At 44.2% G+C, this 12,304-nt stretch overlaps 1 protein-coding gene across 1 annotated transcript in view; it reads left to right on the plus strand.

Moving 5' to 3' along the window:
- Nucleotides 1–12,304, plus strand: part of spata17 (spermatogenesis associated 17) — a 67,626-nt gene that overhangs the window by 4,420 nt on the left and 50,902 nt on the right. Inside the window, exons 5-7 of the mRNA XM_038967881.1 lie at nt 1,697–1,800; nt 7,335–7,458; nt 9,203–9,412. Of these exons, the coding sequence (XP_038823809.1) occupies nt 1,697–1,800; nt 7,335–7,458; nt 9,203–9,412 (438 nt within the window). The remainder of the gene's footprint in view (nt 1–1,696; nt 1,801–7,334; nt 7,459–9,202; nt 9,413–12,304) is intronic.

The following is a 12,304-nucleotide window of genomic DNA, read 5'->3' on the forward strand; positions in this document are numbered from 1 at the left end:
ATCCAAACAAATAAAGAAGTCCAGGCCCAGTGTTTTAGTCAGGCTCATGTTACGTGCAGCCATCTGGATCTGACCAAGTGCCTGAGGTCACAGGGCCAAAGGTTAAAGGTCATGTCGGCACTTAGAGGAGAACAGAAGCTTCACAGCAGGATAGACCTGCTTTATTACTCCTGTAAAACATGTCATATGTTCAGGAATCTGAAAGGATGTCAAAATCTGATCAAATAAAAAATAAGGAAGGATTATTGTAAAAATGGTTGTTGTAAAATGCTGGGGCGTCTTGAAAGGCCTAAGCATTTCATTCAAATTATACAAAATGTTATCCTCAAATGAAACAAATAGGGCCTCGTGCTAATGTTTTGGTTTTATTTATATTCATTTCTTTAAAAAAAAAATGTTTTAGGTAACTACACGATTGTATTTGTAAGTGGGAAGATTTAAACTGTACATGTACTGTACACTGCGGACCATATCAGCGACTCTCATATTTGAGTTGTATATTTCTCAACCTTCTTATATCACGATGAAGTCGGGTTTAAACCTGGTCGAATCAGTGCAGTGAATCACCAGCCCACCAACTGATGAGAGGGATATAGAAGAAACAAGCCACAGTTACACCAACATGTAGTACAATCATGTTTACTGAGATGCTGTTTTAGAATAGTCTACATTGAAAATGTTGTGACATTTTCATGGGTAGTGTGTCCAACCCACCGGTTTCGGTGTGCCGGAGTGTAGACGCTATTTTTTCAAAAAGGGCCCAGTGAAAAAGCTGCATACACAGGTGTAGTAAACTTTGGAGCAACGCAGAGTATGTTGTGTGTGATAAACTCAGTCTCTAACTCTGCGTGTGTGTGTGTGTGTGTGTGTGTGTGTGTGTGTGTGTGTGTGTGTGTGTGTGTGTGTGTGTGTGTGTGTGTGTGTGTGTGTGTGTGTGTGTGTGTGTGTGTGTGTGTGTGTGTGTGTGTGTGTGTGAAGGACATCTCCACCCACCGCCTCTCATTGACCAGAAAAAAAAGATACAATCATCTCTGAATCCCCTTGTGGCACTTCCTTTTCAATCAATTTTTATTCTAGTCCTTTTTCTTCCTTTCCTCCGATGTCTTTATCATCGTCGCTCTAGCAAAGGCTAATGTATTAGCACGTTAATAGAAAACAGTGTTTACAAGAGGCCCGAGACTTTTGATTAGATTTAACCCGGCCAATATGCATCATTGATTTCGCTAGTCAAAAAAAGGTCAACAAGAACTTTGAGTTGCGAGCCGGGCAATTACTTTATTTAAAATGATCTATTGACTGCGGATCAATCGCAATTCTCATTTTGGTCTTATTTATTTTCTACTGGCTCTCCCCTCTTCTGATAATTCTTCTACCTGCTATTGTTTAATCTTCTAATTAGAGTGAAGGACATCCGCTCCCCTCTGTTTAGAGATCTGGCCCCAGCTTAGGGGCACACTCGTTGTGTGTGGGTGTTTGAGTTTGTGCGCGCGTCCATACCGTGCATGCATACGTGTGTGTGTGTCAAGTCAAACTGACATAAATGCAAGGGACCTCTAAAGCAAGTGTTGCCAGTCCAGTTTGCATAAAGTTGTATTTAATACTACCAACAAAAAACTGTCAGTTCGGTCCCATCTCATCTAACTGGTGGATTGTTAAGTTAACTATAGATGTGTGTTGCTGTGTTTTTCTCCTACAGATACAGCAGAGGTGGAGAGGTTACTGCGTGAGGAAATACAGCCATAACTACTACGCACGCAAGAGATACATGGAGGGACTGGCCCGCAAAAACAAACAGATCAGGTACTATACATTAAGAGGACTGATAGAAGCCATCTGTCTAAAGTAGGTAACATACCAGAGATATTAACAGAGATAAATAGTCTGTGTCTAGCTATGTACTATACAAATGTCTCTGGTGAGTTCTCTATCCCTTCTTCAGTCGATTCAGTACATACCCAATTATGTATTCATTAATCCAGTTTGTAGTTTTATTTCGGAGGATAAGTTGTAGGCTATTGGAATAGATGTGTTTTCTTTACAGAGTGCTACATCACTCTTCCTATTGGCCAGTCTTTGCCGTGTGCAAGAAAGTCTGAGAAGGTATGGGTGTTATGCTAATGTATATCGTGGCACCAAGAGACTCCTATTAGTTAACAAGGAGCAGACTTTATGCTTAACAGGAATTCACTCTGGGTGCTTGGGCAGAGATGAATTGATCTGATTAATCTAGAGGCGGCGAGTATGATGGCTATACATGTGTACCGGTAACCTGAAGGAGAAAAAAAAAGTATTCAGAAGTGCCTTGGGTGGCCAGCGAACGACGTGACAAAATAAAAAAATGTGCCTGTGATTTTTTTTCCAGCGAGAGCTCCGGCATTAATAAAACATGCTAGGCTCCAGGGGCCGAAAAAGATGCCATCGTTTATTTTATACAGTAAAAAAAATAAATGTACGTTTAAGTCACATTTTTTATGTCGCTAATATATTTTCGTGGGGGGGGTAAAAATATCTTAAGGCTTCAGCTAAAATTAAATGTAAATTTGTTAAGTGCTCGTCGGATCACTGACTCCCCCCTCCCTCCAGAGGTAGGCAGGCCTGGTGAGAAGTAATGAGGTTTGTCACCTCTGAGTTGTGTCACCTCAGACACCTGCACAGCTACAGCAGACTTACAACACTAAGTTATACTGGTATGTGTGCAGTGGGATAGCCAGGGACATGATGGGTATGATAGAACCTGGTTACATTTGCATTTCCATGACGTCTCTGTATGATTCTAGCACAACCCACACGTCACCTGTCTTCTTTATGAGCATTTGTTAGTCCACAAACACAGTGGTTCTGTGGTGTTGAGAGGGTAACACAAACACCAGGTAGACAGTTGTGACGTTTAACCTGGAAGCCTGCTTCCCCGTTTAAGGTATAGGACACACAAAATGGCCAAATAGGTAGAGATTTCAATTAGGCCTGTTCCCCTATATTCAGCCTCGGTATTTATCTGGACTCATAGGCCAAATATGATCTGATTCATAGACCAAATAGGTTGTTGGGAGGCAGACTATGTGTTGTGATAAACTGGCTGTGGGTGAGAGTGGATGAGATGGTTGTGGGTGGGAGATATCGCTGAGAGTCAGGAGGATGTTGCCATCTCAATGTTTCCCTGTCTATCATTCCCAGACACACACACACACACACACACACACACACACACACACACACACACACACACACACACACACACACACACACACGACCATTGAGCCCCTCCTCTCTGGCTGCTCCTCTCCATGGAGAGGTCATCCTCTCGCCAGTTAATCACTTGTTTATTTAGTGCTTCTGGGGCCGCGATCAATTAACGCAGCGCCACGTTTATTTAAAATATCCTTTCTGTGTTCGCCAGGGCCCCTCGGATCGCACACTGCCCGATCACTCACCCCGCAAAGGTCCGCTTTTTAATCCGCCGCTCCCTCCCTCCCACCATCCCTCCACCCCTCTGTCTGTCCGCTGCATAAATTATTCAAAGTTTTACTAATGGCTCCCATTTAGTGCAGGCCGACTGGCCTGGCATGCCAATGACGGGAGACTGCCCGACGGGAGGACCATCTCTTTCGCGCTCTCTCTCTTTCTTCCTGCTCCTCACTGACGGATCTCCCCATACAAAACCATCTGTGTCATTTCATTAACCGCATCGCCCGACGCTCTCTCTCTCCCTCCTACCCTCTCTCCCCCTGGCCGGGGTTCACCATGTTAGCGTGTCCATCTTCATGGAGCTGTCCCCTCCTGCATAGCTTAATGAAGTCAGGACCTCTTGGCACCACTGTAATTCAAGCGACTAGAGTTGGTGCAACACAACAATTTATCACTTGTCAGGAAGACACTTAAAGTTGTGCTGCTTAATAAGGGCATCCTGCGAGCCTGGGCAATTAGGAGGGAGCCGTTTGCATATTTACTAAATGCGGAGTGTCATTGCCACCACGGCCTGTTGCCTGCATGAATTATTATTCTATCTGCAATAAACAGCTGGGTAATTATTACTGCCATAATCAGATAAATTCTCTCTGTAATGTTCTAACGTGGCAAAATCTTTTAACTCATCGCGGGCTGAGGGAAATTTATGGACTCGGAGTGGTGAGGCTGAGGGATTTTACTCTCTGTGTGGCGTCCCGGTTCTCGGCTCAAGGACATCCATGAAAGGAGATCTGGGAGGACCGGTCCTCCAGTTACACACTTCCTGACGCTACACCAGGGGTGTAGAGGAGGTCACGTACACACTGGCTTTGATTGGAGGGTTTTGTCTCCGTGTGAAAAGTCTGTTGCTCTCCAGTTCAGTCACTGACTCGTTAGGAAGTACTTCGCCACAGGAAGGAAAGTGATGAAAAAAATATTGCTTTTGGTTGTCATCACTTTTTTGTGTTTTTTGGGGGGGTTGGTATTTTTGTTGAAGTTGACACCTCACCCTGGAAATCCACTGTTTCTTCTTGTTACAGGAGGGAATCTGTTGAATAAACAAACCTGGTTAACTTCTGTTTTGTGATATTTTTTGGGGGGTTTTGTGGTTCTATATAATTGCAGTAAACTTGTCCTGTTGATGGCGATGATGTTGTGTGTCCTCTGCCGTGGTAGGGTTACAGGTTGGTCAGGGTTGAGGCCTGCTCTATTAGAGGTCATAGGTCAGAGGTCAATATATCGAGTCAGACACTGGAAGTTAATGGACTGCTGAAAATTCCCTCCCTGCCAGCTATTGAATTATTTAATTGGAACAATTAAAACAGCCAATCGGCTTGTACGGTCATTAAATATTTAGGAGAGCCAATTAGCTGCTCCAGTGTTGGCCTGGAGGACTGGTGGGCCGGCCTGCTACCCCACCCCGCTACCCCACAAAGCACCAGGCTATGATTTCCCCATCACCCCACTCTACCCGTACCCAGCTCTATGCCCCAAGATTTTAAATATAGATAAAGCAGCTGTATGCATGTGTTTATGCTGTAATACACTGTCATCATCGTCATAGTTTCAACAGGGACTACAGAACAGCTGCTGGGATCTGATAGTTCACATGTACAACATGAAAAGGAGATTTGTGTTCCAAATACAGATCCAACACTGTTGATTTAGAAATGTTTTCATAGAAGTAGTATTTCCTTGACATCCTATTGGATCCTTTAAACAGGTTAAATGTTGTTAACAGTATTTTGTAAATTAGTTGTATGTTTACTCACATGTTATATTTAATTACCTGTTTTTTGTTTATATGCTTTGTAATTTATATACATGTATGAAGAGGCCTATATGATTTTACAATGAAAATGTTCCCTGTTTCATCAAATCATATCAAGCTTTATTTAAAGCACATTTACCAGTCTCGACACATACAGACATACAAAAACAAAGATGAACAATGTCTAACAGACAAGTACAAATTCTCATAAAAGACAGATTTGTAAGAATATATCACAAATATCTAGAACATCTAGTACAAATACGTTGTTGTACACTGACCACTGTAATATTTCTCTCCTATCTGATTTTCAGTCCTTAATTGCTAACTATCATTAAAGTGCTTCTACAGTTTAAGTTGAGCATGAGACAACTTTCCTAAAAGAGAGGTTAACCCCTAGAAAAGTGTTCTGCCTAACTTCTGCCCAGCTTTGACTGAACTTCTCTCCTGTGTGAGTTGAGTGTTGAGGACGCGGAAAGGTCACGCGTGTTGGGCCGCTCCCGTGCTCACCCCCCCCCCCCCCCCCCCCCCCCATGACCATCAGAAGTAATGAGGGTTGTATGTTCTCCTGCTCAGCCGTGACACAGATCGAGGTCCCTTCAGCCGTTACAAATCTGTTTGGCTTTTGTCCACTACACTGCAATTAATAATAAACCTGGGATATAGGGAGACAAAGGTCACCGACACAGCCACCAGCATACATCGATGCACACATGTGCACACACACACACACACACACATACACCGGTGGCCGGAGACGGCGGAAAAAGAAAGGGGAGAGAAACCTGAAACAGACTGTCCCACAACTTCATCTTTTCACATTAATAAGCAATTTCCCCTTCACCAGGTGGCCAAATGGGGGCCACGCTACTCTGCATATTTCATTTATTTTGTCATTTAATCTTGTGTGGAGGGAGGAATGAAAATGCTGCGACGCAAAGGGAAATGGTGGTGATTTTTAAATGTCAATACGGCGGTGTGTGTAACCTTACGTTAGGACGGTATGAATATTCTCCTTTGTGAGCACATAATTGAAAACTGAGAGCAGCTTGGGAACGAAAGCCTGATGAGCAATGGTTACCTTTTTATATCTCTCGCTTGCTGATGAATTGGATGGGCTTTTCTTTTAGTCTAATGTCTTTGTGCGTTTGCGTGTGTGTGTGTGGACGCGCATTGTCATGTCCGTTTTGTGTGCGCGCCTGTTTGACTGCGCCGTTGTGTTTGCGTGCGCGCGTGTGTATGTTTTAGTAATTGTTTCCGATTCCCCTTAAGTTATTACCCCACACAGTAACAGTGTGTGATTGTAAAATGAGATTGCGTATGGGCTTTTAATGTGTCCCATTTAGACAGCTCGGATAGCAGATGTCATGGAGCGCCTTGGCTATTCTGATGGAATATATTCATCATCCCACTGCCTGGCACACTGACGGCTTCACTCTCTCTCTCCCTCTCTCTCCCTCCCTCTCTCTCCCTCTCTCTCTCTCTCCCTTTCTCTCTCTCTCTCTCCTTCTCTTTCTCTCTCTCCCTCCCTCCCTTTCTCTCTCCCTCGCTCTCTCTCTCTCTCTCTCTCCCTCCCCCCCTCTCTCTCTCTTTCTCTCTCTCCCTCTCTCTCTCCCTCTCTCTCCATCTCTCTCTTTCTCTCTCTCCCCCCCTCTCTCTCTCCTTCTCTTTCTCTCTCTCCCTCCCTCCCTCTCTCTCTCTCCCTCTCTTTCTCTCTCTCCCTCTCTCTCTCCCTCTTACTCTCCCTCTCTCTCTCTCTCTCTCTCCCTCTCACTCCCCCCCCCCCCCCCTCTCTCTCTCGGCCCTGATTGGAGTCATTAGGCATGTGTTTCCTGCTAGAGGAGAGATCAGGGATTCGCTTGTAGCAAGAAACTCCCTGATCCCTGATCACTGTGTACTCAGTCTTTCTCCCTCACACACATCCGCGCGCACACACACACAAAACACACACACACACACACACTCAAGCGGGTAAATGGTCACTAAACAAACTGCAAACAATATTTTGTGTGTGTGTGTGTGTGTGTGTGTGTGTGTGTGTGTGTGTGTGTGTGTGTGTGTGTGTGTGTGTGTGTGTGTGTGTGTGTGTGTGTGTGTGTGTGTGTGTGTGTGTGTGTAGGAGGGATCTGGAGGAGTTATCAGAGTTCCAGACGAGAGAGAGGGAGCGTCTGGCCATGGAGAGAGAAGAGGAGGAGAAGACTGTCCAGGCTCAGAGGATGCACTTCCTACTCAGCACAAAGCAGGTACACACACACACACTGGATTCAGAGAGCCATGCCTACAGCCACTGCCACTGACAAGCCTTCATGTTCCTTTTAGCGGGGGTGGCGTTGGCAGTAACTGAGAAGGGGATGTATAATTTAGGGGGCACGTCCAGTAGCGCACCTGTGTGTGTGTGTGTGTGTTTATGGGCTGTAGGCGGCTGTAGGTATCTGCTGAATGGGAGGTTTACACGGCTGCTCTCACCTGGCACCCCTGTGTGCTCATAATGAAGATGAAGTAGTGTGTTGCTGGTCAGTGGGTGTGGGTGGGTGTGTCTCCACCAGGTAGTCATTTCCTTGGTGCCTGTACACTCTTTTCGTCGTCTTCGTCTTTCCATCAGATTCTGATGTCTGTGTCCGTCCGCCTGTCCACTTACCTGTCCTGCTTCCATAATCACCCCCACTCCGGTAAAGGAATGTTCACACGGGCGTCATGACAAACGTTGCCCGGGAGTCATTGGGTTTGAAAAAGGACCGGAACTGTGACATTTGACCGAAGCTGTTAAAGATGGGGCATAAAAGAGGCTGATTGTGAGAGAGATAGTGAAGGAGAGAATGAACTCCATGGCGCTGGGCTGTGCGTATGGCGGGAGAGAGGAGGAGAAGGAAAGAGAGTGGAAGAGAGATTAACAAAAAAAGTGGAAGAGTATAAAAAATAGTTAGCCAAATGTCTCTCTGTGGCACTCCGCTGTGGACACGGTGGGAGAGAGAGAGTAGAAGGAAATAGCTATAAGAAAATGAGAGTGAAGAGAGAGAGAATGTTTAGTGTCTCTGGGTGGTAGTGGGCTGTGCATATGGTCGCGGGACTCCTTTCCTCTCCACTGTCTGACCTTGTCACCAGGAAATGGATGGGTCTCCCACAGTTCATCCTTAACGCCAGCCACTCCGCTGGACACAAGTGGCCGCTCTGACATAGATTTACTTCCCCTGTTCAGGGGGTCAACATCATTGCTCTTCCCCAGCGCAGGGCGGTGGCCAGTCGAGGTGGGTTCACAGTGTGTTACCCCCTGCTACGATGCTACACCACCCTACAAGTCCCTCTACCCACAGTGGCCAGGAACTAGCAGCTACATACAAGCACACACACACACACACACACACATTCCACCCTGCCCTGTCCCTCTTCAGTGGCCAGGCAAAAGTAGTAGCACGAAGGCAGTCCCACTCCTAGTCTGGCCTAAAAAAGGAAGTTATTAGCATATATAGTAGCTAGCTAGCAGAGCTCCTCAAAGCTTTGGTCTCCTAATTAAAGCAGAGCAGTGGATCAGTCTGATGTGAATAATTATTATTTCTCGGCCTGTCTGTCTGTCTGTGACCAATCTCTCTATTTGAAGGGATGCGAGTCTGAGGCTAGGGCTTGGACAATACGTTCTTAGTCTGTGTGAACTTACATTGGCCCTGTGTTGGAGTTATAGCTGGAGTGGCCAACTCTAATCCCGGAGGGACACTGTGCGTGCAGGCTTTTGTTCCTGCTCAGCACTAACACACTAGCAAACAGTCATTTGTTACAAAACATTTAATCACTTGGTAATTCTCTCTTTTCCTCATATGTCCAGTGTAACTGGTACAACTACTGTAAAGTGTAAGTAATGGCTGGTGCATGGCAAAGTGTTACATTCATTTTCCTGTTTATTCTCCCATACTGTATTTGTAGATAATGCATTGGTTATACGATACTGTACATTCCCTGTCTTTCCCTTCACTCTATCCTGTTCTTCCTCTGCAGTGCCCTGGAGTATTCAACTCTCCATTCAGACCTGGGCCAGATGAGATGGAGCTGAGGCTCCGGAGGACCAAGCCCCTGCCACCCAGAAACTTTCCCAGGGACAGAGCCTCTCTCCTGGGTAACACCAGCCCCTCAGCCCCCTCCTTTCCGGGAGTCCCTAGAGCCTTTGGAGCCAAGCCCCTGCCTCCCATTCCCAGCAAGAAACCACAGGTGAGACATACTCACCAATGAAAGGAAAGAGAAATATCATTGCACTATATTCCCAGTCTGGTAGTGTTTTTAGTAACAGTATAGCAGTCATGTACCAGTATAGGGCCAGTATAGTTGTCTTATTAGTATCATTATAGTAACAGTATAGCAGTAACGAGTTATATTAGTACCAGTATTGGTACCAGTATAGTGGTCGTATTAGTATCTTGGTATCAGTATAGCAGTCTTACTAGTAACAGTATTAGTACCAGTATATCAGTATTATTAGTAACAGTATTAGTATCAGTATAGCAGTCTTACTAGTAACAGTATTAGTACTGTTATAGCAATCTTAGCAGTAACAGTATTAGTAGCAGTATAGTAATCACATTAGTAACTTAGTAGCAGTATAGTAATCATATTAGTACCTTAGTAGCAGTATAGTAATCGTATTAGTAACTTAGTAGCAGTATAGTAATCGTATTAGTAACTTAGTAGCAGTATAGTAATCGTATTAGTAACTTGGTTGCAGTAGAGTAATCGTATTAGTAACTTGGTTGCAGTAGAGTAATCGTATTAGTAACTTGGTTGCAGTAGAGTAATCGTATTAGTAACTTAGTAGCAGTATAGTAGTCGTATTAGTAACTTAGTAGCAGTAGAGTAATCGTATTAGTAACTTAGTAGCAGTATAGTAGTCGTATTAGTAACTTAGTGGCAGTATAGTAGTCGTATTAGTAACTTAGTTGCAGTAGAGTAATCGTATTAGTAACTTGGTTGCAGTAGAGTAATCGTATTAGTAACTTGGTTGCAGTAGAGTAATCGTATTAGTAACTTAGTAGCAGTATAGTAGTCGTATTAGTAACTTAGTAGCAGTAGAGTAATCGTATTAGTAACTTAGTAGCAGTATAGTAATCGTATTAGTAACTTAGTAGCAGTATAGTAGTCGTATTAGTAACTTAGTGGCAGTATAGTAGTCGTATTAGTAACTTAGTAGCAGTAGAGTAATCGTATTAGTAACTTAGTAGCAGTAGAGCAGACTTATTAGTAACTTAGTAGCAGTATAGTAATCGTATTAGTAACTTAGTAGCAGTAGAGTAATCGTATTAGTAACTTAGTAGCAGTAGAGCAGTCTTATTAGAAACGTAGTATCAGTATAGCAGTCCTAATAGTAACAGTATTAGTACCAGTATAGCATTCTTTCTAGTTTAGTTTGTTTGCACAAATAGAAAGACAGTTTGTAACAGTATGTGCAAGAGGGGAAAAGGCCCAAAAGGGCTTAAATCACACAGATTCCGCAGTGTGGACAAACAAACAATAAAATAAAAACTAGACGCAAAAGAGACAGACAGTCAAGCTACTGCGGTGTAGAACTGTGATGGACAGTATGTGCCTCTTAATTTTTTTCTTAACAACGACAGGGATAGCTTGGCAAAATCAGGCGAGAATGAGTTCCAGATCATAGGGCCTCTATAGGTCATTCATAATTGAGAATTGGTTGTTCTTGAATATGGCTGACGTAGCTGTTGTCTGAATTATGGAATTAATATATATAAAAAATATCTAATGTATGATCTTTGCGGTCATTTGCCTCATGTATTTCGTCAATTAAGTAAGTAACAGCCATGTAGGGAGAGAGATTTTCTGAAGCCATACTGATGTCTGTATAACAGACTTTCCTTGTTAAGATATTTGATAAATCTGTTTTATGCAAACTTCTCAACCCAAAAAATTATCGCTGGCAAAATTTGTATAGAAGTAGTAACAGTATTAGTATAGAAGTCTTACTAGGAACTTAGTAACAGTACTACTACTAGTATAGCAGTATATCTGTAAAGTCTCAGGCCTCTTAGAGGAAACAGATGTGTTCACTGACTTCCTCTGACTGGTCCAATCAGGCTCCAGAGATGGGGATAACAAAGTGTCATAGCAATTATCGGAGGAGCTCTCCCCCTGGTGAGGATGATGAAAGGGGGCGCGTGGTGCCGTGAGATGATTCTTTAAACTCCCCTTAAAAAAGAATGATATCATTAAAACATGGTGGCGTGTCTCTCGCGGGGCCACTGGAAGACGTTTAGACCCTCCGATCCAGGCAGATCAGCAGGTCCTGTCAGCCCAAGCTGCTGCTATTAAAGTGAGCCCATCAAACCAGGCCTACGCCAGGGAATACTCCGCCATTTAAAACAGCCTTGATGAAGAATTCTTTAAGTACCCCTGGATTCCGGCGTGTCATCTCGTCCAGCTGTGAGAAAGATTTGATGAGAAGCGTTTGCCATTTGTGTTATTTACGGTCCAAGGCTTTTATGGTAACTGGTTCCTATTATTGGTTTCTATTAATGTAAAACATAAGTGAGCAGAAATGAGGCGTGGATCATCTCTTTTTATTAGCCCAGAGTCCCTCACCCCGGGCACTGAGATGGTGCACACATACACACACACACACACACACACACACACACACACACACACACACACACACACACACACACACACACACACACACACACACACACACACACACACACACGCATACACATAGAGACATGCACGCACACACTCTTATGCACACCCTGCTCCGGCTCCATCTGGCTCTTGCTAACAGGAATTCATTATAGAAGGCTGGGATGTCTAGCACTGCTCCATGGATGAGATGAGCCTATATTATTTATCTGTGTTTTACCCTCGCTAAGGACAGGGTTCACCCCCATTTCCTCTCCTCCCTCCGCCTCATCTCTCTCTTTTATCTCTCCCTCTTTCTCTCTCCTCCCCCCCACGCTCTTTCTATTGCTTCCTACCACTGCCTCTACCAACCTCTCTGTCTCCTTCCCTTTATCTTTCCCAGTCTCTCCCTTTGTCTTATTGTCACCCTTTTCTCTTCACTTCTCTCCCTCCCTCTCTTTCTCTCCCTCCCTCTCT

Source organism: Salvelinus namaycush, chromosome 28 (assembly GCF_016432855.1).
Source record: "Salvelinus namaycush isolate Seneca chromosome 28, SaNama_1.0, whole genome shotgun sequence".
Taxonomy (NCBI): Eukaryota; Metazoa; Chordata; class Actinopteri; order Salmoniformes; family Salmonidae; genus Salvelinus; species Salvelinus namaycush.